This window comes from Delphinapterus leucas, chromosome 11 (genome assembly GCF_059928025.1).
Source record: "Delphinapterus leucas isolate spDelLeu-1000000601 "Yukka" chromosome 11, BTC_Dleu_Yukka2, whole genome shotgun sequence".
Lineage (NCBI taxonomy): Eukaryota > Metazoa > Chordata > Mammalia > Artiodactyla > Monodontidae > Delphinapterus > Delphinapterus leucas.
Window position 1 is genome coordinate 77,008,941 of NC_143139.1, and position 26,861 is coordinate 77,035,801.

The window sequence follows — 26,861 nt, forward strand, 5'->3', positions numbered from 1 at the left end:
AGGCTTTCTCTAGTTGCGGCGAGCAGGGGCTACTCTTCTTTGCACGGGCTTTTCGTTGCAGTGGCTTCTCTTGTTGCGGAACACGGGCTCTAGGCACGCGGGCTTCAGTAGTTGTGGCTCACAGGCTTCCGTAGTTGTGGCTCACAGGCTTCAGTACTTGTGGCTCACGGGCTGTAGAGCGCAGGTTCAGTAGTTGTGGCTCACGGCCTTAGTTGCTCCGTGGCATGTGGGATCTTCCCGGACCAGGGCTCGAACCCATGTGCCCTGCATTGGCATGTGGATTCTTAACCACTGCGCCACCAGGGAAGCCCTGGGTTCTTTTTTTAGTTGTTAAGTACATTTTCATAGGTGATGATATCCTTCTATTAAGAAGTACACAGGGTGTCTGCTTGTTTCATTTCCTGTGATTGTAGCAGCCACTGCTGAGCATTGCCTAAATAATTTCATTCCTTCTTTATTTATTAGCTACAAATCTATAAAGAGAAAACCCCTCAACTGTTTGGTTCCTGAAATACAGTTCATACAGGAAAGGCAGGAAAGATGCATGATTCTCTCCCTTATTTAACAGTTTTCAAAATTACAATTTGGTTTCCTAGCATCTTTGAGGGGTGTGTGTGTGTGTGGCAAAAAACACAGAACATAAAATTTACCACCTTGATTGTCTTTAAGTATACAATAGTGTTAACTATGTACACATTGTTGTGCAACAGATCTCTATTTTTCATCTTGCAAAACTGAAACTCTGTGCCCATAGAACAATACTCCCCTTCCCCTCTACCCCCAACCCCCAGAAACCACCATTCTACTTTCTAAATGTTTGATACCTGCTATAAATGGAATCATGTAGGACTTGTCTTTTTGCAACTGGCTTAAGTTTCATCCACGTTGTATCATGTGACAGGATTTCCTTTTTAAGGCTGAATAATATTCCACTGTGTGTACATACCACATTTTCTTTATCCATTCATCTTTTGATGGGTGTTTTTAGTTGCTTCTACCTCTTGGCTATTGCAAATAATGCTGCAATGAACATGGGAGTGCAAATATCTCTTCTATATCCTGTTTTCAATTCCCTGGGATATATACCCAGAAGTGTGTGTGTGTGTGTGTGTGTGTACACATACATACACACATATCACATATGCTGGATCATGTAGTAATTCTTTTTTTTTTTAAGAAGCTCCACAGTTTTCCATAATGGCTGCACCATGTTACATTTCTATCAACAATGCAGAAGAGTTCCAATTTTTCCACGTCTTCACCAACACTTGTTATTTTCTGTTTTTTTATTGATAGTGGCCATCCTAATGGGTATAAGGTGATATCTTACTGTGGCTTTGATTTGCATTTCCCTGATGATGAACGATGTTGAGTACCTTCTTATATGCTTGAGGCCATTTGTACTTCTTCTTTGGAGCAATGTTTATTCAAATTCTTTGCTCCTTAAAAAAATTTTTGTTGTTGTTCTTGGTGGTGGTGGTGACTTGTAGGATTTCTTATATATTATGGATATTAACCCCTTATCAGATACATGGTTTGCAAATATTTTCTCTCATTCTGTAAGTTGCCTTCTCACTGTTGTACTTTGCTGTGCAGAAGTTTCTAAGTTTGATATAGTCCCATATTTGTCTATTTTTGCTTTTGTTGCCTCTGCTTTTGGTGTCATACCCATGAAATTATTGCCAAATCCAATGTCATGAAGCTTTTCCCATAAGTTTTCTTCTAGGAGTTTTATAGTTTTCTGTTTTATGTATAGTGTTTCATTGACTTTGATTTTTTTTTTTTTTTTTGTGGTACGCAGGCCTCTCACTGTTGTGGCCTCTCCTGTTGCAGAGCACAGGCTCCAGACGCGCAGGCTCAGCGGCCACGGCTCACGGGCCCAGCCGCTCCGCAGCATGTGGGATCTTCCCAGACTGGGCACAAACCCGTGTCCCCTGCATCGTCAGGAGGACTCTCAACCACTGCGCCACCAGGGAAGCCCCCAGAGTGATTTTTATATTTGGCGTAAGGTAAGGGTTCAGCTTCATTCCTTTGCTTGTGGATATCCAGTTTTCCCAACACCATTTGCTGAAGAACTATCCTTTACCTATAGGGTATCCTTGGCATCCTTGTTTAAGATCGTTTGACCATATACTTGAGAGTTTATTTTGGAGTTCTCTATTCTGTTGCATTGATCACCATACTGTTTTGATTACTGTAGCCCTGTAATAAAATTTGAAATCAGGAAATGTGAGGCCTCTATCTTTGTTTGAAGCCATCTGGGCTTTTCTTTATTGGGAGATTTTTATTACTTATCAAATGTCCTTGATAGTTACAGGTCCATTCATATTTTTTATTTCTTCAAGATTCAGTTTTGGTAGGTTGTGTTTCTAGGAATTTATCCATCTAGTTTGTTGGCATGTAATTGTTGGCATTATAATGACTCTTAAAATCCTTTATATTTCTGTGGCATCAGTTGTAATGTCTCCCTTTCATTGCTGATTTTTGTTGTCTTTTATTTTTTTCTTAGTCTAGCTAAGGGTTTGCTAAACTTGTTGATCTTTTAAAAAAAACAAGTCTTGGGACTTCCCTGGTGGTCCAGTGGGTAAGACTCCACGCTCCCAATGCAGGGGCCCTGGTCAGGGAACTAGATCCTATGTGCATGCTGCAATTAAGAAGTCCACATGCCACAACTAAGAAGACCGCATACCACAACAAAGATCCCATGTGCTGCAACTAAGATCCAGTACAGCCAAAATAAATAAATATTTTAAAAATGTTTAAAAAAACCCTCTTAGTTTCACTGATTTTTTTCCTATTCTTTATTTCATTTATTTCTGCTCTAATCTACTACTTCCTTCCCTCTGCTAACTTTGGGTTTGGTTTGTTCTTTTTCTATTTTCTTGAGGTGTAAATACTGATAGGGAAGGACTTACTATTGCCATTTTGTTAATTGTTTTCTGCGTGTCTTGTTATTTTGTTCTTTTCCTCTCTTGCTGCCTTACTTTGTGTTTTATTTTTTGTAGTGACTTACTTTGATTACTTTCTCATTTTTTTCTGTGTATCTTCTATAGGTATTTTCTTTGTGTTTACCATGTCCTTAGAACTTTCAAAGTATCATTATGAACTCATGGATTTAAATATGTTATGTTGCAATCTATTACAGCTACTATTCTAATTAATTACCAAGTTATCTTATCTCTGGCAATTAGAAAGCTCTTCAGATTGATGCTTGAGTCCTTGAGACACAACCCAGTGATTTTTGTTAGCTTTCTTCCTTCTGGTGTGAGATGTCTCTATACTTACCTTGAAAGTATGTCTCCTGCCCTAGATCTACAATCAGCCATTTCTCTAGGGAGACCTTCCCTAGGGTTTTTTACTTGTTCAAACCTTAGCTCTATCACTTCCTAGCTAGCTATATTGGGCACGTTGCTTAGCATCTATAAACCTCAGTTTACTCATTTGTAACACAGGGCTAATAATACTACCTACCTCAAGGAACTTTGTGGGGATTAAAAAAGAGAAGGCACAAAAAACACTTAACCCAGTTCTAGTTCTCAATAAATGTTAGTTTGATAAATTACTTCTTAATAACAGAAGAGGCATATGCCTTCTTGAATAAAGTTTTCACAGATTATTTTGATTTCCTATCCTGTGCTTCTAGGTGAATGAATCTTACTACATCTTTGATCCTACATACTTTTCTTTCTTAGAATGCCATCATTTGTTTGCTTGTTTTTGTTTTTATTTGTTTTGGTGGAGTACATTATTGAGGCATTCTTTTTCCCAAAAATGCATTTTGGAAATAAAATTTATCTCTTTATTACCTAGACATAGAGTTCTAAGTTCAAAATGATTTTTCCATATAACTTAGGAAGCATTGGTACATTGACCTCTAATATCTAATATAGTTGATAAGAATCTTGCTGCCAATCTGATACTTATTCCATTTCAAGAAATGTGTTTTTCAGATATTTCTTTCTCTTTAAAGTTCTGAAATTTCATGAGGATTTATCTTGGGCTTTTTTTGGTTGATCCTTGTTGGAATTCAACACTGTCTTTATGGAGATGGGTCATTCTTAGTTATAGAAATTGTTCTTTCAATAATTTTCCCACTCCATCTTCTGTTTCTTCTTTTCAGAATCTGGATATAAGGTAAACACTGGCCCTTCTGGATTGATCTGTCATATCTCTTAACTTTACTTGCATATTTTCCATTTCCGCCTTTGTGGTTTACATTCTGAGCCACTTTTTCACCTTTATGTACCAGTTCACTAATTTGTTTCTTATTTAGGTACAGTATATTCAGTCTTGATACAGAATTTTTTCCCCAGTTCAATGCTGATAGTTTTGATTTCAAGGACTCTTTCTTGATGTCTGATTGCTCCTTTTACATAACATCTTGTTCTGATTTTTGTCATTGACTTAATATTACTACAAAGCCAAAAAAAAAAAAAAAGCCAAAGAGATATGCAGAATCCATTCAGATAATATTGCCTTGCTCATGTGAACAAAAATAATGCCAGAAATCTTTATTCTATCTTCCGCAATCTAATCTGCTGTTTAGCTCATCCATTTATTTTTCTTCTTTTAAATTCAGTCCATTGAACATATGTACTTGGTTGAAAGAATCATAAAGGTCTGCCTCTGGACCCAATTTCCAACTCCCTAAAACAGTTGGGAATTGTTTCAACTCTTTAGTTGCTTATCTTTTTTTGTTTTGTTTTGTTTATCTTATATTCACTACCATATCTAAAAATTACATGCTTATATTATTTCTAGATTTTTCTGATTTTAGGCATTATCTGACTTCCCAACATAGAAGACAAGGACTTAGCTGTTTTGCCACACACACACACACACACTCTGTCCCATTCTCCAATATAGTTCACTGAATTTTTTGGTACGTATCCATGTAAGGGCCAGTTTATGCTTACAACTTCTCAAGAACTTACTTCTCTCCCCTGGATACAGGGAATTTTGGAGATGTGAAGGTCTAAAATTACCTAATTTTTTTAAACAAGGCTTATTTATTTTTTATCAAATATCGTGAATAATACATACTGAAGTCTAAGTCTAGGGCTTCCCTGGTGGCTCAGTGGTTAAGAATCCGCCAGCCAATGCAGTGGACACAGGGTCGAGCCCTGGTCCAGGAAAATCCCACATGCCATGGAGCAACCAAGCCCGTGCACCACAACTACTGGGCCTGCACTCTAGATCCCGCAAACCATAACTAAGGAGCCTGCAAGCCACAACTACTGAACCCACGTGCCTAGAGCCCGTGCTCCACAACAAGAGAAGCCACCACAATGAGAAGCCCGCATACCGCAATGAGGAGTAACCCCTGCTCACTGCAACCAGAGAAAGCCCGTGCACAGCAATGAAGACCCAACGCAGCCAAAAATAAATAAAATACATTTATTTAAAAAAAGTAATAAAGTCTAAGTCTATTTAATCTTAAGAATGTACAACCAAGCTTAAGAAATATAATACTATCTGTAACAGATTTTCTTAAAAAATGGCTGCAAAAAAATTCTGGTTCCCTATACACTTCCAGAATTTTGCCATTCCCCATCAAGAGGAACAGTTTATTTCCCCCTGAATTTGGGAGGCCTTTGTGTCTGCCTCAATGAATAAAATTATATGGAAGCAATGCTGCTTGGTTTCTGAGTGCTGTGGTCTGGATGTGTCTCCCCAAAGTTCATGTTGAAATTCTAACCCCCAAAGGTGATGGTATTAGTAGGTGGGGCCTTTGAGAGATACTTAAGTCATAAGGGCGGACCCTCATGAATGGTAGTAGTGCCTTTTAAAAGAGGCTCCTTAGCCCTTTCCACCATGGGAGGACACTGCAGGAAGTCAGCATTCTGCAACATGCAAGCTGGCCTTTACAAGAACCTCACTGACCATGTTGGCTCCCTGATCTTGAACTTCCAGCCTCCAGAACTGTGAGGAAACAAATGTCTGTTGTTTATGAGCCACCCAGTTTATGGTATTTTATTATGAATATGATGAAATCATATGGCTACAAAATGACACAGCTAGAATTTAAACTCAGCTCTACCTCTCTGGTTTCCACTGGCTCTCTATATCAACACTTGCCCCAAAAGCCACGTGGAAATTACCCTTCATTTCTCACAAAATGGAGCCCATGTCTGTAGCTGAGTAGTTTTTTCATCTTTCTTCCTGCCCACAGAAGTTTGAAGGTCCAAAAGCCTTTTATACTTTGCACTGTTCTGTATCTTTTAGCCCAAGATGACACAATTAACTTCTTGCAGTTTCTTATGTATCAATTTATAAAGGAACCCCATTAGAAAAAAGGCATACAAACCAGCAAATCTTGTCAAGATAAGCCTTTGTCTATACTGGGCTTCTAGTGAGGCTGCCGAGATACATCCTTTTCTAAAAATGGCTACAACACTTCTGGTTCCACATACTCTTCTAGGAGTTTGCCACTTCTGCACAGAGCTTTGTGACATCTTTGATGCAGAAATCAGAGCCAATATTAAAGCCTTCTGGTTTTAGCCTCACCTGAAGTCCCAGCAGATAGCCACTACGTGTCTTCCAGACACATGTGTGAGTGATTCCAAAGATTCCAACCCCTGCCCACTGAGCTGACGCAGCTGTGGCTGCATGGATCAGATAAGCTGTCCCTGCCAAGCTCTGACCTCGCAGATTAGAGCACAATACATTTTGTTGTTTTAAACCACCACTTTTTGGGGTGGTTTGTTACAAAGCAATAGAGAACTGGAGCACCACGTACACTCTGGTAGCCCCTTGTATGTCCTACCCTGTTTGCATCCTGCTCCTACTCCTCCAGAAGTAGTACAGACTGTTTTCTTGCTCTTACAATGCGAACATGAACATTTTTGTATGCCTCATGATACACACATAAGAGTTTCTCTAGGGCAAGTAACAGATACATGCATGTTAAACTTTACTATATAATGTAAAATGACTGGAGATGATTGTTATCAACCGACACTGCCACCATCAATGTACAAGGGTTGCTCCATACACTCTACACTTGGTATTGCCAAACTGGGTGCAAATCAGGTTGCTTCTCAGATTTCCCCACTGAAGCTAAGTCTGCTGAGTTGATCACAGCTAATATTTTTTCCAGCTTTCAAAATATTGTGGCTCTCATTTCTCTGACAGTATTTTTGTGTATATGAGATAATGCCTTAAAAAAATCCTTGGCTGTGCTTCAATGTAGTTTTAGGAAGGGGTTTGAATCATGTATGTGTTGAAGGCATAGTCTTTCACCATGGATTGATTTTTAAGATTTCACCAAGTTTTTTAAAATTTCTAAATGTTGCTTCTGCTTGCTTTAACGTCTGTTTGGTCATCTTTGTTGTTCCTGTTTCTTGCTTATATTTTGATTCCATTTTTTTCTTCTTAAGACATATCATGTGCAGTTATAATCATGTACAATTTCAATATCTAACATTATCATTCAGGGTCCATATATATTGCTTATTGCTGGCTCACTCAAGTGGCTTGTTTCCTTGTGAGTTTGATAATTTTGTGAGCTCATATTTGGTTGAGCTTAATCTGTGACAGTTGGGGTTCTAAATTAGAGTTCAGCAAACTACACCCCAAGGGCTAGGTCCAGTTCACTACCTGATTTTGTAAATGTTTTATTGGACCACTGCCATGCTCACTCATTTATGTATAGTCTATATAGCTGCTTTTGCACAACAGCAGGGTAGTTGCTTCAGACATGGTAAGGTCCTCAAAGTCAAAATAATGACATTCTGGCCCTTTACAGAAAAGTGTGCAAAACTCTGATCTAAATTATGAATGTTTTCTCCTGAGATTTTTATTTGCTTCTGCCAGGACCAGGGAGGGTTCGTGACCTGCAACAACCTTAGCTTCTTTGAGAACTCATGCCACTTCTTGTGAGCCCAGCAATAGATCAGAGGCCTTCAGGGTATCTATTCCACAATACTGCTAGAAGCAGCAATACATTATCTTCTTTGATTATACTGTTCTGATTTCAAGAATGGTATGGATCTTCTTTCATTTAACGGGTCAATCTTTCAGCCTAAGAGGCACAAGTCCTGTGGAACTTTTCTTGTGTTATTTAGTAATTTCCTTACTTCAAGTCTTTTCTCTTAGATTCTTACTATTAAAATGTTAGCCATCCTGCTCTGATTCTCTCATTTTGTCTTTTCTCATTTTCTATTTCTTTGTCTTTTGGTTATACAGTCGACACTTGAACAACACGGGTTTCAACTGTGTGGGTCCACTTACACGCAGATTTTTTTCAATAAATACATACTATAGTACTACAGGATTTGCAGTTGGTTGTATGCCTAACACCTGTGTTGTTCAAAGGTCAACTGTACTTCCAGGGTGCGTTCCTCAACAATTTTATCTTCCAACCCTTCTAATGAACTGCTTTGGCTATCATTTTAAATTTCCAGAAAATTTGCTCCACATTTTCCTTTTCCTTTTCAAAGCATACTGTTTTCATTTAATGAATACATCTACTTTCTTTCAAAATATTAATTATATTTGGGGGTACTTTACTGATCACTGCATTGTATCTGCCCCCACCCATCAGATTATATCTGATCTCTTATGTATTAGAAATTTTCCTCAAATATCTGATGATCCTGGTTCTATGTTCATATTTAATAGTAGGCACTAGAAAGCTGAATGGAAACCTCATGACATATATGACTTGGAAATACTGGGATTCACTGAAGAGTGATAAAATGGCAAGTAGTCTTCTTATCAAGGCACAACCAAAAGCGAGTGTCTGGAGATCTTTTCTCTGGGGTCGATTAGTTTCTCCAAAGAGAAGAATCCTGGCAGAGAAGCCTATACCCAGTAGGCAGCATTCTGGGAACATGCTTAGGGCACCCATACTCAATGCAGACTTTCACTTAATCCGTATTTTCAACACTATCTAATCCAAGCCTTCTGTTATCCCTGGTATCCTATAAATCCTATGATCTTCTGGTTTAGTTACTCAAGGTTATTAACCTCTGGCCTCCTGCTTGAAAAGGTTGAAGGATTAAAAGTGGTCACCTGGAGACTTCTCTGGCGGTCCAGTGGTTAGGATTCCGCATTTCCACTGTAGGGGACATGGATGTGATCCCTGGTAGGGAGAGCTAAGACCCCACATGCCGTGGCCAAAAAAAGAAGAAAAAAAAAAAAAGAAAGAAAGAAACTGGTCACCTGACTTAAGTAAGCATAGAGAAAGATAGTTCAATGATTCTGTCAACAGATTTGCAACCAATCCTTTTTCTATGCCCCAAGTACCATCTCTGAAAATGAGCACTTGGATCCTCCGGGTACTGAACGTTGTTTCTGGACATTGGTATACTGGCTTCTTCTCAATGTACCACCTTTTGCAGGCATTCAGTTTCCTTGGTTCTGGCTCTGTTAAGTCAGTCTGTCTTTACCTGCATTTTGTTTTCCAAAAATTTATTCAACTCTCTTATCCTTTGATTTCTTCTCTCCTGTTTCATTTGTCATTGTGTGGTTACACTTTACTGAGATTTCAGGAGAGAAAGATTTTTAAGGAATAGTCAAACTGCAATATTTGCAAGTCTTCAAACTGAATTGTAAATCATCCTAAAATACTGGGATATGAAAAATGTTTTCCATACTCCTCCCTTCCTGAAAGTACTGTAATAAATCTTACCAGAGATTTCTTAACAATGGAACAAACAAAAGGATGACCAAACACTGAAGAAACAGGACTCTGAAATCAAATATATTGGCAGAAAACAGAAATTTGTAATGCAGGTCACATTTTAATATAGTTTTAAAAAACACTTCCAAATATAACTATAATCAGGAAAAATACCTGAAACATGTATCTTAATTAACCATTAGTACATTATTTAAAAGAATTTTTTCTTGAATCCCTGGCTTACTTCACTGGGTTTATAAAGATATAAACCTACTGATTTTTCCATCTAAGTATTTTGTACTAAATGTAGTTTTCCCAGCTGATAATTATAAATAAACCTGTTGACAAAATTCATGTTTTAAATAGGGAAAAATGTTTCCCTTAATAAGTTGATAAAGACTGTAAATTGATACTTTAAAACTTCTTATTTACTATAAAGTAACTATTAGTAAAATCCATACCCTTCCCCCAAATTCTGCTTCTCTTCTATTGCAAAAATCTTTATAAAAAATGTACTCTGAGTGCAATAAAATCTCCATATTTAAAAAAAAGCCAACAAATAGACATACCAAAATAATTCATCATGAAATTATAGCAAAGAAATATTTAACAGTATTAGGTTTTGCTAAGTAAAACATTACTGTGGAAGACATCCAAGGAGCCTAAAATGCTTCTGCTGTGGTAGTAACAAGGCAGCGCTTCAGGCTGATGCTCATACTATTGTTAAAACAGCCCTTCCCCACTTTACAGTGAAAAATCAGTGCATATTCCTTTATATGCTAAAAACCTGAAGTCTTAAAAAATTATCAATTGCTTTAAAATAATTGTCTAACTCATCTTGAAAACATAGATTGGCTGCAATAAATCCATTATTTCACAAAGTAGGTATTTCTAATGACCTAAAAGAAATTGTTTAAAACCCATAGAAGGGTCAGGAAACTACAAATGCAGGTCAGAAAAGAGGGAGAGATGATAGATGCTTTCTGTGGAATGGAAGAGCAACAATTTTAATATCTATTTTGAAATATTGAAACATTTGGGGCTCAATCAGTCTCTGCTACTTTTATAACACAGTAAACCAAAAATATTAAAACATGAACCCTCTTATTCTCAAAAACAATTTTCTGCTACATACATAAATAAAAAGTGCTTATAACTAATAATATACAACACTAAAAGGATCACAAATGGCCTATGTCTCATTGCCAGCAATGAGAATGATATATGCTAATGGTGCCATGATATTTACAAAAGACAAAAAAATACCTATATTCACTTATTATTTCCTATAGTTCTAATGTTATCATTATACCACTGAGCATAAAATAATCTTCTTTTGACAGGTAATTAAAACAAACAGATTATAATATAGAAGAGTAAAATGCAAGAAAATCCTCTTTAGGGGTTTCTGACCATTAAGTGTTTGTAGTAGTTCATAATGAAGTTAAACATGAATAGAACACAATTCTGGGAAAAAAAGAGAGACTTATTTATTTGTTTTATAAAATAAAAGGAGATATTAGTCAAGAGGTGATGGCTCTAGGTGTCATCTCAGCCAAGAATAAATTCATAGTATTTCTTACTCACTCAAATAAGACAGGAAGGGAAATTCTAATTCCTGCTACCTGCCTAGTCACTTCAAAAATTCTTCTTAAGGAAGATAAAAATATCTTGGTTTTTGGTTACTCTTTAAAGTAAAAACTTCCAGATGCCCTGGAAGCAATGAGTTCAATTTGGTGTCTTCTTGTGTTCCAGTAAGAAAGAACAATCAGTTTAAACTGAGATCTCAGCTTTCAAATGCTGTGACCAATTATTTGTGAGTTATAATCTGCAGGTTCCATTTTTAAAATATGTGGGATGACACTGTCAATTCGTACATTGCCAATGAGACCTTTGAAAAACAATTCTTCGGTGATAGTAGCGTTCATCAACCTCAAAGCTGGCAATCTGAGTAGTAGTCTGGACAACCTCAAAAGACAAAAGGAAGGGGGAACAAGGCTGTAAATCAAAGACTGATTTAGTAGAAAGATATAAGTAATTTCTGCATGAATACTGTCTGTGGCCTAATTTAATAAAGATCTAGTTTTCAGAACTTAAAATAAAACCTTTAGGGCTTCCCTGGTGGCACAGTGGTTGAGAGTCCGCCTGCCGATGCAGGGGACACGGGTTCGTGCCCCGGTCCGGGAAGATCCCACATGCCGTGGAGCGGCTAGGCCCATGAGCCGTGGCCGCTGAGCCTGTGCGTCTGGAGCCTGTGCTCCGCAGCGGGAGAGGCCACAACAGTGAGAGGCCCGCGTACCGCAAAAAAATTAAAAAAATAAAATAAAACCTTTAGTATTCTCAAGCCTTAGAGTGTATGACAATCACCTGGATATATATTCAGTCTGTCAGACTTCATTGGAAAGCCTTGCTCTTAACTGCTATGCTGTGCTACCTCCAGTTGGTTTTACGGACCATGGAACTAAGTTATTAAACTGTGGATCAAGTTATAAATTTAACAGCTTAGGAGCTCATTCGAGGTTATAAGAACAGCAATGTTTTATGTTATCAGGATACATGAGGCTCAATGATTACAGTTTTCTTGGTTTTGCTTTTCAAAAAAGTACTGGGAATAGTAAAATAGGCAATAGTTGTTATTACTGGGAAGAGCATAAATTATGGAATCAAAACCATTAGATCCAAATCCTGATTCAATTACCCCTTAGCTATGTGAATGCATGTAAGCCATCACTCCCTGTCTCTTTCACAGTGTTGTGACAATCAACAAAATGATCCTTGCCAGTTTCTGTGCTAGTGAGGTTCTTAAAGGCAGGACAATGTCTTGTGTGAAAGTACATTATAAGCTGAAAACTGCTATCTAAAGGTAATGTATTATTTTAAAATAACTAGGAATGTAAGAACTAAGAAAGAGTTCCAGAGGTCCAAGAACCTGGAACCTAATCAAACAGAGATCAGCAAGCAGCTGTTATGTCAAAAAGGAGGAACATTTTAAATACTGTATTTATTTGTATAATGAGGTATAAGACAACTTTTGAAACTTTAAAAAATTGAAAAAAAAAATCGTAACAAAACCAACACCAAAAGAACCACCTTTCTGAAAAGTTGGTGGCACATTTATCCTTCCTCTTTTCTAAGGCCTTCGACTCTAACACTTGAGAACAAGTGAAACCAGCAGCCCCAGAATTAAGTAACCTTTCTGTAGCCATGCACTCCACTGCTCAAACTACTCATTTCCTGTCTGTTCCCACCAGCTGAGCTATATACACAGAATTGGTAGGAGGCGGCATAGGAAAACTGGTTAGATAAACTACAGCTGATTTTCATGATGGACCTGACTTATAAACATGTTATTTAACATAGGTAAAAAATTATTATATGTAAAATATAATAAGTTATGAAGTTTGAAGTATGTTAAATTAATAATACTATTAACACATTTATATAGCCCTCTTTGTAAAAGGCACTACTCTAAGCTCTTTGACTATATATTAACTGATTTAATCCTTATACTAATTTTAAAAGGTGGGTACCATTATCTGCATTTTACAGGTAAAGAAACTGAAACAGAAGTTAAATAACTTGCCCAAAGCCATACTGCTAGTAAGTGACAGGGTCGGGCGTCAAACCCACGTACTCTGGCTCTGATGCCAAATGCTTAGTTACTCAAAAATTGAGTTTATTTAAAAAGTGATTTTTTTCTGAAAGGACAATGGTAAATACCTTGTTAGAAATATCATAAGCCAAATTTCAAAATTAATTATCTAATAGTCTAATGGTGTTTTATTATTCATCCATTTTTCATCCCTTTTACTAATAAAATCCATTATTTCAACTGAAGAAAGAGTTGGGGTGTGAGAGTCAGACTACCTGGCTCTGCTGTTTATTGTGTGACTTTGAGCAAGTTACTTAACCTCTCTGTGCTAAAGTCTCCTTACATAAAATATTACATGTAAAGTACTTGCAACAATACACTACCACTTTTAATAGCATTAACTATTTCAAAGGTCAAAGTTGACTAAATTTAATTACACTTGGAATGGAAAATAATGAAATAAGATTCACAAAAAATTTTAAGATGAATTTAATTAAACAGTATTTAACTTCTAGATACCTGTAGGTGTCATCTGGATATGTTTTGGTTATATAATCTTGGAATTCCACATAAGCCTTTTCCTGAAATTTCTCAATCTGTTGCATGTTTTCTAGGCCTGGATGATCTGAAACATTAAGGAATATATTGTTACTTTAGTTCTGAATACTCATTTAATAAGGCACCAAGTGGAGATGGAAGGGGGTGGGAAAAATAATTCAGTCAAAAAAAAAGCCCCATCATATGTGTGGCTCTTTCATTCCACAAATAATATATTTAATAACCCAACCACTAAACGCCAGGCATTGTACTTTAAACCCTTAAAACTATTTTATCTCATACATGTATTCTAACATCTAATAAAAACTGAAACCACTGGGTTCAAATAAAATAAATAGCTTTTTCTATTCCAAAAGTGGTGGAAGGGATTTTGATCAGTTTGCTTTCAACAGAAACAAAAAAATGACTTAGCTTAGTTAAAAGTATTTTTTTTAAACATCTTTACTGGAGTATAATTGCTTTACAATGGTGTGTCAGTTTCTGCTTTATATAACAAAGTAAATCAGCTATACATATACATATATCCCCATATCCCCTCCCTCCTGCGTCTCCCTCTCACCCTCCCTATCCCACCCCTCTAGGTGGTCACAAAGCACCGAGCTGATCTCCCTGTGCTACGCGGCTGCTTCCCACTAGCCATCTATTTTACATTTGGTAGTGTATATAAGTCCATGCCACTCTCTCACTTCGTCCCAGCTTACCCTTTGCCCTCCCCATGTCCTCAAGACCATTCTCTATGTCAGCGTCTTTATTCCTGTCCTGCCCGTAGGTTCTTCAGAACCATTTTTTTTTTTTAGATTCCATATATATGTGTTAGCATACAGTACTGAAAGTATTTTTAACCAATGAAATATCTGCAGATTATATTCTTTAAAATTTTTTAAATTAAAATAATATATATTTTAACTGAAGTATAATTGACATACATTATATCTGTTGAAGGTATACAAGATAATGATTTGACATTTGTGTACACTGCAAAATGATCACCACAATAAGTCTAGTTACCATCTGTTACATTCAAGGTTGCAAAACATTTTTTTCTTATGACGAGAACTTTTAAGATTTACTTTCTAGCAACTTTCAAGTTTATAATATAGTGACTATTGTCACCAAGCTGTAAATTACATCACTGTGACTTATTTATTTTATAAACTGAAGTTTGTACCTCCTGATCCTCCTTCACCCATTTCACCCACCCCTCAAAGATTATATTCTATATTTTTTTTAGTAAGAAAACCTTCTTTTCACCATGGTTAGGTTAAAAAAATACTTATAAAATTATGAAACTCTGAACATCATCTCTATCAAAAGAATATACCAACATGAAATGACCTATATAAATATTTTACTAAAATGTAAATGTTAAAAGAATTTCATGAAACTTATGCCTAAAATATGGAAAGTGCTGCCCTGACTGAAGAGAATAAAAAAAGTAGCAAATAGAAATAGAATACTTAGTAAAACAAAATTACATTATAATTCTATTGTTGAATCTGTTCTTTCAATTTTAAGGAAAATGAAGGTGGCAAATTGGTTGTGACAAAAATGGTGATACATGTTATTAACTTATCTGAACATTAGGAGAAATAGTACAAAAAAGCTTTAATTATCTTACTGATATCATTGAAGGTAAGAAGCAGGTTTCCTCAGATAATTTTATCATACACAGTAACAGAAATACACACCAAAATGAAAAAATACAGAGCCTAAGAGAACAGTCAATTTTTCGTATTCCAAAATTGATTGTTAGCTTTACTGTCATTTTACTATACATGAAAACCAGAAACTGGCAGAAAGATAAGAGATCCATTTTTCTATTTGCTGGAAACTCTAATAAGATGTTTGGAAATTTAACCCATTAACAAAGCAATCCTCACCTCTCTTTTTGCCTTTTAATGATGCCTAGCAAAATATATCTAAACATTCAAGTGTTGAACAGGACTGAAAGTCTATGATGTCATTTCACTGATTTCTTCAATTTTCCTTTTCATACCCAGATGTCTAACATCCATAAATTTCACCAATTTAAAGTATACAATTCAATAGTTCTTTTAGTATATTCAGAGCTGTGCAACCATCACCACAATCTAATTTTAGAACATTTTTGTTCACCCCAAAAGAAACTGTACCCATTAGCAGTCACTCTCCACTCTCCCCTCTCCTTAGTCCCTGGTAGCCACTAATCTCTCTACAGATTTGCCTATTCTAGACACTTCAGATAAACGGAATCATATAATATGTGGTCTTCTGTGACTGGTTTCTTTCACTTGCATACTGTTTTCAAGGTTCATCCATGGTGGCATGTATCAGAATTTCATTACTTTTTATGGCTGAATGATATTCCATTGTATCTATATATTATATTTTGTTTATTCATTCGTTTGCTGGACACTTGGGTTGTTTCCACTTTGCATCAATGTACAGTCCCAAGCAATGCATGAGGGTTCTAATTTCTCCACATCCTCAAACACTGTATTTTAAAGAAAAAGTAAATGTTTATATACCTGGACTGAAGAGTACTATTGCCTTCAGGTAGGCATATTCATATCCATCAATGCAGAGTTTTACCATGCTGTTACAAAACTCCTGTAGTTTGAAGATGTGTTCCATCAATAATTTTCTTCTTTCTGTTGACATTTTATCTTTAATTAAAAACAAAGAAACAAACAAAAGCTTCTAATTTTCAGCAAAAATGCATGACTATTTTTATCCAATATATTTCTTTCTAATTTCCAGCTCTGTACATAACCAATTTTTAAAATGTTTAAAGTTCAGTATCTCTGCAAGTTTAAATGAAACTAATTAATGATCTTCAGACGTTGTTCAAGAAAAAACAAAACAGGCTGTTAATATAAAATACCCTAAATGTAATGTTTCCTTTCAAGACATACCTTTGAAAAGATAAGCTATAAAGACTAAAAAACTGGCCAACCAACCAAAGTACAAAAGACTCAAATTTTGGTAACAGGATTTTATTTAAGCTTATATTGGTTGAAAAAAATAAGCAAAACCATCTAGATTTTTAAGTTACCCATACTACTACAACAAAAACAAATAGCAAAAAATACTGCCAAGATCAAAGAAAATCTGAGTAAAATAAAATTTTATAACTTTTAAAATTTATTGTGTTTATATAGTACTGCCTTCCGGTAGATCTACTGTTGATGAGATTTTAAGGTTATTTCTCTGCCCTTAAATAAGAGGAGGAAGCAGATATTTTAAAAATAATGTAAAACAATGGGAAATGGAATATGCAAAGGAAGTAAATGTAATTCTCAACTTATAAATTATTCCTGAACTCAAAAAAGTAGTTCTTCCCACTTGAGGATGGGGCACCTTCTTGGTTAGTCACAAGCCATTCTGAAGCTAAACATTTATAAATCAGTGCCTGCCTGCCTGTCTCCTCAAATGAATGGGAGTTGTAATCACCTTGGCATCAAGAAAAGGAAAAAGACTTAGGATTATTCTGTGACTCTTTAGTACCGTTTAAGTGAGAGAATACATCCTGATGAATTGACTAAAAAAAAAAGTTTAGCCTATCTTGGGATTCAAAGGGCTACAATGAAGAAAGGCAGTTTAAAAACTGGTGGGGGGACTTCCCTGGTGGTGCAGTGGTTAAGAATCTGCCAGCCAATGCAGGGGACACCGGTTTGATCCCTGGTCCGCGAAGATCCCACATGCCGTGGAGCAACTAAGCCCGTGCACCACAACTACTGAGCCTGTGCTCTAGAGCCCACAAGCCACAACTACTGAGCCTGCCTGCCTAGAGCCCGTGCTCCGCAACAAGAGAAGCCACCGCAATGAGAAGAGTGTGCACCGCAACAAAGAGTAGCCCCTGCTCGCCGCAACTAGAGAAAGCCCATGCACAGCAACGAAGACCCAACACAGCACCCCCACCAAAAAAAAAAAAAAACTGGTTGGAAGTATACATTTATAAATATTTGATCATCTCTATATAACTTACCCTGGATTCTTTGGAATGTATATCCAAGTACAAAAAATTCACAAGGCCTGATCAGAAATAGCACTTAAATACGCTTGTTTCAGTTTTGTTGTGCTCTCATTTAAGACTATTTTGGGGTGATTAATGAATGAATTTATCAAAATGTAAAAATTATCTAAAGTAAAAAGGATGCTGGTATCTTTTAATACCTAACTTTAAACATAATACTATAAAACCGATGCCCCCCCTTATATCCTAGCAAAGGAAATAAGTAAGGTGCTTTTTACCTTGTTGAAGGCTACTGTGAAGACAATTGACAAATGTCGCTAATATAGTTGCTACATTCATCACTTGCCAGCACTGGGCAAGACCAAGAGTAAAAAGTTCATTCCAGTAGGCTTTCACCAATAATATACTGTTTTCTTGCCTATAAAAACAAAATAAACAAATATCAAATATTAAAATACATTTTATAAAACTTTACAACTGACTCATATATTTAAAAATACAATGTTACTGAACTAAAATTATTCTAAATGGCCAACCGGGAATGGACTTGATCAATTCTTTATTTTGTGTACCTGACTTCAGTTGATAAGGTTTAGAAATTTAATTTGCTAGTTCATTAATCAGCCAGTTTATAAGAACAGTTGCAAGTAGTATTTCAAACTAAGTGTTGGGGCTTTAAGCCCACATTTCATGGAAACAGATGGAGTAAAGGTGTTTAAAAAAAAATTAAAAGCAAAAGCATACATTTAAAAACCTTCTTAAAAAGGGCAGTTAGAATTATCTGATGACAGATAACCAACCAATTTCCTGGGAGAATTGGTTTATTCTATGTTTCAGATGAGATATAAGTATCCCATAAATGAGACACCAAAGATTTTGCTAGGAGTAGCAAAGATAAGAAAGGTCAGAAGGCTTTTCCTGAGTTTCTGAATAAAAAAATCTCAGCAGCTTGAGAAAGTAAAACAAGTACTGGAATAGGAGTCAAGCCACCAGGGTTATAAAGCCTAGATCCACTGACTGAAATTAGGCAAATAAGAGTCCTGGGTCTCAGCTGCTTAACTATATAAAATACAGAGACACTATATGCCCTATATCTTGCTCAAAGAGTTGTTATGAGACACAAATATAAGAATTATGTGAATAGGCCATAACAATAAAGTATATGCCAGGTACTGTTCTAGGCATTGGAGAAAAAGCAATAAACAAGATGAATAAAGTCTGCCTTCATGAAACAGAAAGGAAACATAATAAAAAAAATCACTTCAAATATTTTATATAAATATTATACACACACATATATATACGGTTATACAAACATTAGTTTCTGGTAATGAAAATTCTACATTACTATAAAGTAGGATGATGCATTGGAAAATGGGGTGGGAGTAGAGAGAAGGCCTTTCTGAGGGGCTGATATCTAAGTAGAGAAAGATGGGAAAGAACTTAAACACAAACAAAAAAACCCTAGAGAACTAGTATTCCAGGAAGAGGGAAGAACAATAGTAAACTTGTTGAGGTGATAACCAGCATGTAGTAGGTGTTCAATAAAAACTGATGACTGAATTACTAAATGCTGCCCTCCCTTCTTGGAATGTGCTTTCCCCAATTTGTTTTACTGGCTAATTCCTATTTATTCCTCAAAATATAACTCAGAGCTCACTTTTATTTTGCTGTGCTGCACAGCATGTGGGATGTGAATTCTCCGATCAGGGATCGAAACTGTGCCCCCTGCAATGGAAGCGCAGAGCCTTAACCACTGGTCCGCCAGGGAAGTCCCAGAGCTCACTTTTTAACTGAAACATTCTCTTACCACATTCTTCTCCCCAAGATAGTTAATTACACCCCTTCAGTGCCATAAATATACTTGTATTTTATACTTATTTCATGGTATTCTAATTTATTGGTTTAGGAATCTGTCTCCTATACTAGATTAAAACCTCATTGAATGCAGACTCCTTTATTCATTTCTGTATCTCAGTGAACAGCACAGAAGACAGCATATAAAATGAATCTGCAAATGATTTCTGATTGTGGGGGATACAGAATAGGCAGAAGTGAGAACTCACAACCATTTTCCATTTAAGTAATCTTTAAACCAAGAACTATATACTTTATTATAAACAAGGTAACAGAAGAATGAGATTTCTTTTCCCTTTCTCTAAAGAGATTTAAGGTGCTAAGAACATCCTATAGGAAATATGTACATCCTGATAAAAGGCACTTAAACTTTTTTCTTAATAAATCTTTAAAATTAGGATAATCGATAGGATAATCAGCATGTTTAACATAAATCATTCATCAAGTTAAGAACCATAGCCACCTTTACAACATTACATTTTATTTAAGAATTGAATATATTCAAACAAATGCTAATATTGTCAACTTCAGAGTACAGAAAGTAATTTTTTTGACTGGGAATTATTCAGGTGAAATTTTATCTCCAAGCTGATCTCTCATTTCCATTCAGTATCTGAGAAGAATTACTTGCCATAAGAAATTGGCTATCAAAATCTATTTGAAAGTAAAGTTTAAATGAAGAGAAAATCAGTATTTTTAAATCTCCATATAGGGCTTCCCTGGTGGCACAGTGGTTAAGAATCCACCTGCCAATGCAGGGGACATGGGTTCGAGCCCTGGTCAGGGAAGATCCCATATGCCACGGAGCAACTAAGCCCGTGTGCCACAACTACTGAGCCTGTGCTCTAGAGCCCGCAAGCCACAACTACTGAAGCCTGCATGTCACAACTACTGAAGCCCACACTCTGCAACAAAGAGTAGCCCCTGCCCCCCACAACTAGAGAAAGCCGTGCAGCAATAAAGATCCAACACAGCCAAAAATAAATTTTAAAAAAATCTCCATATAAAAATGATTAAAATTTCAATCTTGGAAATTCCCTGGTGGTCCAGTGGTTAGGACTCCGTGCTCTCACTGCCAAGGACCCGGGTTCAATCCCTGGTCGGGGAACTAAGATCCTGCAAGCTGCATGACCAAAAAAAAAAAAAGAAAAAAAGAAAAAGATTCAATTTCAAACTAAATCAAATGAAATAAAAGATAACAAGATACTACTTTCATTTATCAGAAAAGATGGATAAAATCCAGTATTGAGGAGGGTGTGAGGAAATAAGCATTCATTCTCATTCACTGCTTGTATGAGCATAAACTGACTGAATAGTTTTTTGGAGGACAATTTGGTAGTACCTGCCAAAAAACTATAATGTATATACCCTCTTAGACTCAACAATTCCACTTGTAAGAAGCTATTTTGTAGAAATACTAACACAAGTAGGAAGATATATATATACAATGCTACAACGCTTACTGTAGCTTTGGATATAACATGACCACCAGAAAACACTAGCCAACAACCCAAATGTTTACTAATAAGGGATAAGTAAACTATAATAAATCCATAAAATGGAATACTTAGGTAGCCATTAAGAAGAATAGGAGAATACACATGCTGATATAAGACGTCCATTATATAAGTGTAAAAAGAAAGGCAAAGAATAGAATGTGTAAGTGTTTGTGTATTTGATTGAATGTGGCATGGAAAAGATCTGGTAGGAAACCAAACTTTAACAGTGGGGTTAGTTACCTCTGGAGAGTAAAGGTTTACTTTATATTGCTATATGTAAGTATTACTTTAACATTTTACAAACATGAGGAAAAGGTTAAAAGCAAACATGATGGAAAAGTCTGAAGTAATTCGGTTTTCACCTTAACCGCTGATTCTGAAGTTTAAAAGAGGAAACAGCTAACCAAGGTAATCAACCAGTGAACAAAGAACAGGGAAAAGAACAGAGCCAACTGATTAAAAAAGTCAAAGTTTTTAATGGCCTGTGCTACAGCTCTTAGTAAGAAAATATGTTGGCATTGTTGAGGAAGACTCAGAGAAAACGTTAAGGAGTATCAGTGCAAAGGATGAGTACCCCTAAGGAAAAAAGATGAAAAGTGGCAATTGAGGAATTAACCACCAGATTATTTTGTTTCCAAAGGAAAAGTGAAAGAGCTAAATGCAGAGATCAATTATAGAAAGATATCTATTTACATTTTTTAAAGATTTTTTTTTGATGTGGACCATTTTTAAAGTCTTTATTGAATTTGTTACAGTATTGCTTCTGTTTTATGTTGTAGTTTTTTGGCCACGAGGCATGTGCGATCTTAGCTCCCAGCCCAGGGATCAAACCCGCACCCCCTGCATTGGAAGACAAAGTCTTAACCACTGGACCTCCAGGGAAGTCCCTCTATTTACACTTTTTATCCAAAACATAAAATCCTTGTAGTACAGTTAGCTATATTGTTCAAGTATGTTTCTTCAAAGTTCATTCAGAAAGAAAAACAGCAAGTCTCCTTTAGAAAGAAGGTTCCTAAGAGTATGAAGGAAAGTGAGCATTTACTATCTACTTTGTCAGCAGCACTGCGTTGAAGAAGTTTACACCGATCAGCTCCCTTAAGTAGCATGACCTGCAAGGAAGCATTTCTGCTAATTTACAGATGTAGAAGTGGAGCCTCAGTTAAATAACAGAGCTAGCAAACGAATAAATCCAGAATTTGAACCAAGGTGGTCAAAGTCTACGCTTTTTTAAAATAAATCATTACAAATTTTAGGAAGTAAAATGCTAAAGTCACATTTCTCAGCAGAGACCTCCTCCATTCAAGGCTAATATCTGTGGTGTAAGGGCATGTGCGCTGCCAGTTTTTTCTTGTTAGGGAAAACAAACAAATGACTATTGTAGTCACATTATACCACCTATTTGCAAAACATCTTTCCTTTGAGAAGCAAAAAGAGCTGGGTAGAGGAGGCAGTCAGGTGCAACGCAAGTGTTAATAAATACAATAAGTTGCATAAGAGTAAACATAACTTCTTTCACAAATAGATATAGGTTCACAAATAGATATAGGTATTTTCCTCTAACAACTGTACTACATTGTTAATGTTCATTAAAATATGTATGTAGTACTCATAATCAGAGATCAGATCATAGTTTATGCTATTTATTTTGATAAAAGAATATGACTTTTGAACTCACCTATACCTGGGGATAACCTAACCATTTGGCTTTATATAAGCAAGACATTATACTTTACCTGGTAGCATCTGTTTTTTCCTTAGGGAAAAGTAGTGATATGGCAAGAGAACTGGTTTCAAACAGTTATAGTAAACATTACTCTGTTTCAGTGGGATTTTAAGAGTCAACTTTCAGGGTTAGCATTTAATGGAAGGTTTTTAAATTATTCAGTAAAGTCTCCTGTAGCAAATGGTGATAGCTTGGAACTTTCGGTTATAAGAATCTAGTTAAAGAGGACTGCTGCCTTTACTCCAGACAAATCATGTCCAGTGCCCCTCCCGCCAAATGAATCTATTACTGTAGTCACTTACCTAAATTATGCAGATAGAACTGAAAAACAACTGAATTCCTGTAAGTATTGAAACTACAAATCTTAAACAGAAAAGTAACATCCTTGTAAAACAGAGGAAGATTGTAAAATACAAATAGTATTAACTACCCACTGTATAAGAGTCTTTAAACTACTGTTCCCTTCCATTAAATTGACCAAAACAAACTTGACTTTTAGAAAATGAGTAACGTTGCTTTGTTTCTCTCTGTAAAATTAGGGCTTTGTTTCCAAGTTTTGTATCTAGAGATAAAAATGCAAGCAATGCCAGTTTCTAGGAGACTCAGAATAGCTTTTATTACAGCATAAAAGAATTTCCCATCATTAGTACTTAGTTGTCATCCATCTGATTAATTCAAACTATAAATTATCTAGATAGTGATAATAAATAAGAGTTTACGTAGCAATTAATGATAAGAGTTTACGTAGCAATTAATGACTTCAAATGCTACACAATAGTTAATTCTAATTGCAAAGAGTTCCGTGGCAGTTATATTGAAACTGATTTTTCAATACAGATCACAGGGAATTGTGGCTGCCACTATAAAGTTATATTATAACTGGAAACTCCAGGCTTCATTTCTGGTTTCTCCAACATTCGGACTATTTCTATAGGATAATCACACTCAATTTAACAGACATACTTAAGATCAATGGTGTTATAACCAACTCAAGGAATTCAAATCACTCCCTGCTACATCTTTCCTTTTGATTTTTACTATAATAATTGATAGCCTATTATGAAAAATATCACCAGGTTACTTTTCAAGGCATATGTATGCCAGTTACAAGCTTAAGGAATCACACTTAATGCTTTAAAATAAATAAACTGTTAACATGTAAATTTACATTGTATTTTAATTTTTTCTTAAGCAGACTGGAGAAATCCTAAAAGTTAAATGCTATTTTGAGACAGAGGGCTATCAATCATTTTAAATTGAAGGTTAACCATTCTAAATCAGGCTTTTAGTCTATGCAACTATATTATTTAAGTACATGATTTAATGCATGGTACATCCAACACTGATTAATAAGTCAAATTATAGTGGGGTTCTATATATGCCTTTTACAGTCATGATTCAGATATGTTTTTTAGTTATATTCAAAATATTCTCTAAGGATAAAGAATGAGCAGTTATTATTCCTATTTGGCGAATGGGAAAACAGATGTACAGGATATGAAACTGAACTGTTTATGAAATCATATTGTAGAGTAAGGTCCTACAACTCAAACAATACTTTTCTAACTATGGGCTTAACTTTTTCCATGGTCTCTTTGCTTCTTCATCCCAGTTACTTTAAAGCAATATAAGTAAATCTGGCAAACTTTAGATAAAGCTCGGGTTTCTTACAGTAGACCATTTTCCATTACCATCTAATTCAAACAGAGTACAGATGTGCCCTTTAGTGGCAAACCAAATTTCCAAATCATCACAGTGGTGGTATGGGGTAATTTACATTTTCTTACCCTTTTTGTTGGGCAACCACATGATTCTATTTTCAAACATATTCAGTGTATACAAGTTTCAGCACCTTATTAACAAGCCTGAGGTGACACTGAAACAGTGGTGGTGGAGGGAAACAACAACCCCAAGACATCCCTAGAGCCTCCCTAATTTAAGCCAATCAAAGATGGCCTATTACAAATGCTGGCCATGATTTATCAGCTCCACTGCATTTACTTCATTCAAATTATTAACTTAGTCAAATTATGAAGTTCAGATAATCTTCCATATAAAAATAATATACAGTAAATACCACCTGCCATGATTCATCATATAAATGACAAAATTTCAAGTTATAATGTTATATAATTTCCCCCCCCTTTAATCAAATCCTCCCAAAATAAAAGTTCTTGCCTAATGTACGTCTGTGCTAGAAAATCACACTTATATTCAAGGACTTCAAGACACTTACCCTAGAGCCTGGAAGGAAGGAATCGAAAGTGCCCAGTGCATTGATAAGAACAGCAGTCTGGAGGCAGACTCCCCAATGTAGTGCACATTCAGGTACTCAGGCATAGGAGATGGCATGGTGAGCTAGTACGAACAGGGACTGAGGTAAGTTATCTTACGTCGGACAATTCTAAATCATCATTTCTTTGAAAAAGTTAAATGTAAACATATCAAATAACTAATATATTAACCCAAAGGCAAATCTTGAAATAATCCAAGTCACTAGATTTTACGGCTAAAAATAGGATTTAGAATAAATGAGAAGACCACAGTTTCTAACAAAGCAAATTCAGATAAAGCAGAATTCCACTTACCAAATACCAACCATGACATCTGGTTGTTTTTTAAAAATTATTTTTTGTCTTGGTCTAACAACATGTCTTTTCCTTCCCTCCCTTCATTAACAGTGATATACAACAAATTCAGTTTAAGGAGCAATCCTTTATGTTAAATGTCCCTTTCATTTAGGCTACGGGGATAGCAAATTCAAATGCTTACAGGGTCAGGAGAATAATGAGTGAAGTGAGCCTGCTGATGCCATTTGGAAAGTGCATATTCCCAGATAAAGGGCATGACTGTGACTTGAATTCAACACACTGAAAACTTATGGGAATCTGGGCTCAGTACTACCAGCTCTTTCAATTTTTCAAAGAGCAGCTTCTTTGTAAAATCTCCCCATTTAATCTACAGGTAAAACAAAATGTGTCTGTGGCCATAATGCTCACAGGCTATCTATCAGTCTGTACTGCAGACCGTAGGTAATTATTTTAAATGTGTTGGAAATAAATATCCTACATCAAAATACTTCTAAAAGCATTTTTGAAAATCTTGTTAAAGAGAACTTTTATTGCTATAAATGAAATGTAATTTCATCCATAAGAAACTTTTTTTCTATTTTAAAATTATTAAAATGATCAATAATATCAAGCATAGGTGATGATACAGGGAAACACATACTTCTGAGTATTGGTAAAGTGACGGGCAATTTGGCTGTATCTATCAAAATTTTAAAATTGAGTTTATCCTATGACCTAACCGTGCCACTTCTAAATCTCTATTCCAAAAAGATACCTGCATACATGCACAAAAAAGCACATATAAGGATGTCCATTTCAGCACCACTCTTAACAGAGAAATTAAATGCTGGCAATAACCCAATCTTCTATCTCTAAGAAAAAGAATAATCCATGCTATAAGGTACCCTGTAGGCATTAAAATTAGTAAGATAAACTGAGATAGCATAAGAAAAACATTTCACAGACATCTATGTAGAAAAAAACAGCAAAATAATATGTAGATGACCCAATTTATGTTAAGAAGAGAGTATGTATATATACATATACATTTTATATGTATTATATTATATATGTGACAGGAGGAGATACACCACACAGTTAACAGTGGCTACCTCTATGGTGCGATGGGTGGATACGTCCATATGTATTTTTCTGGGGAAGGCATATATAGCTTTTATCAGATTCTCAAAGGTGTCTACAATGCCAAACAGATCAAAGGTTTTCATCAAAATGATATCAAAGTTCTCTGGAAATGTTATATAAAAATGCAAAAAATATTAACTTCCTTTGTTCAATATTAGCCATAAATGGTTTATCTACTTATAAATGGTGTCAAGTAATAAAACAACAGGGCAACTGACAGTTGAAATTCCATATGTGAAAAGATAATTTTTTAAATGTTTAAGAAATGTTTACTGGAGCAGTAAATTAAAATAACATTACTTAAGACAATTCTTAAAAGAACTGTAGGTAAGCAGATAT

General features: G+C 35.7%; 1 protein-coding gene across 4 annotated transcripts in view; it reads right to left on the reverse strand.

The window, feature by feature from the left end:
• Positions 1 to 11,280: 11,280 nt before the first annotated feature.
• Positions 11,281 to 26,861, reverse strand: part of NR2C1 (nuclear receptor subfamily 2 group C member 1) — a 39,805-nt gene continuing 24,224 nt past the window's right edge. For 3 of the 4 annotated variants that reach the window (XM_089921139.1, XM_022562375.3, XM_022562373.3), the window contains 5 exons: positions 25,046 to 25,167; positions 18,009 to 18,148; positions 16,283 to 16,420; positions 13,737 to 13,842; positions 11,281 to 11,593 (listed from right to left, as the gene is read on the reverse strand). In XM_089921139.1, coding sequence (XP_089777265.1) covers positions 11,419 to 11,593; positions 13,737 to 13,842; positions 16,283 to 16,420; positions 18,009 to 18,148; positions 25,046 to 25,167 — 681 coding nt within the window. In that variant the 3' untranslated portion in view covers positions 11,281 to 11,418. The remainder of the gene's footprint in view (positions 11,594 to 13,736; positions 13,843 to 16,282; positions 16,421 to 18,008; positions 18,149 to 25,045; positions 25,168 to 26,861) is intronic. The other variant, XM_022562376.3, reaches the window with a different exon arrangement.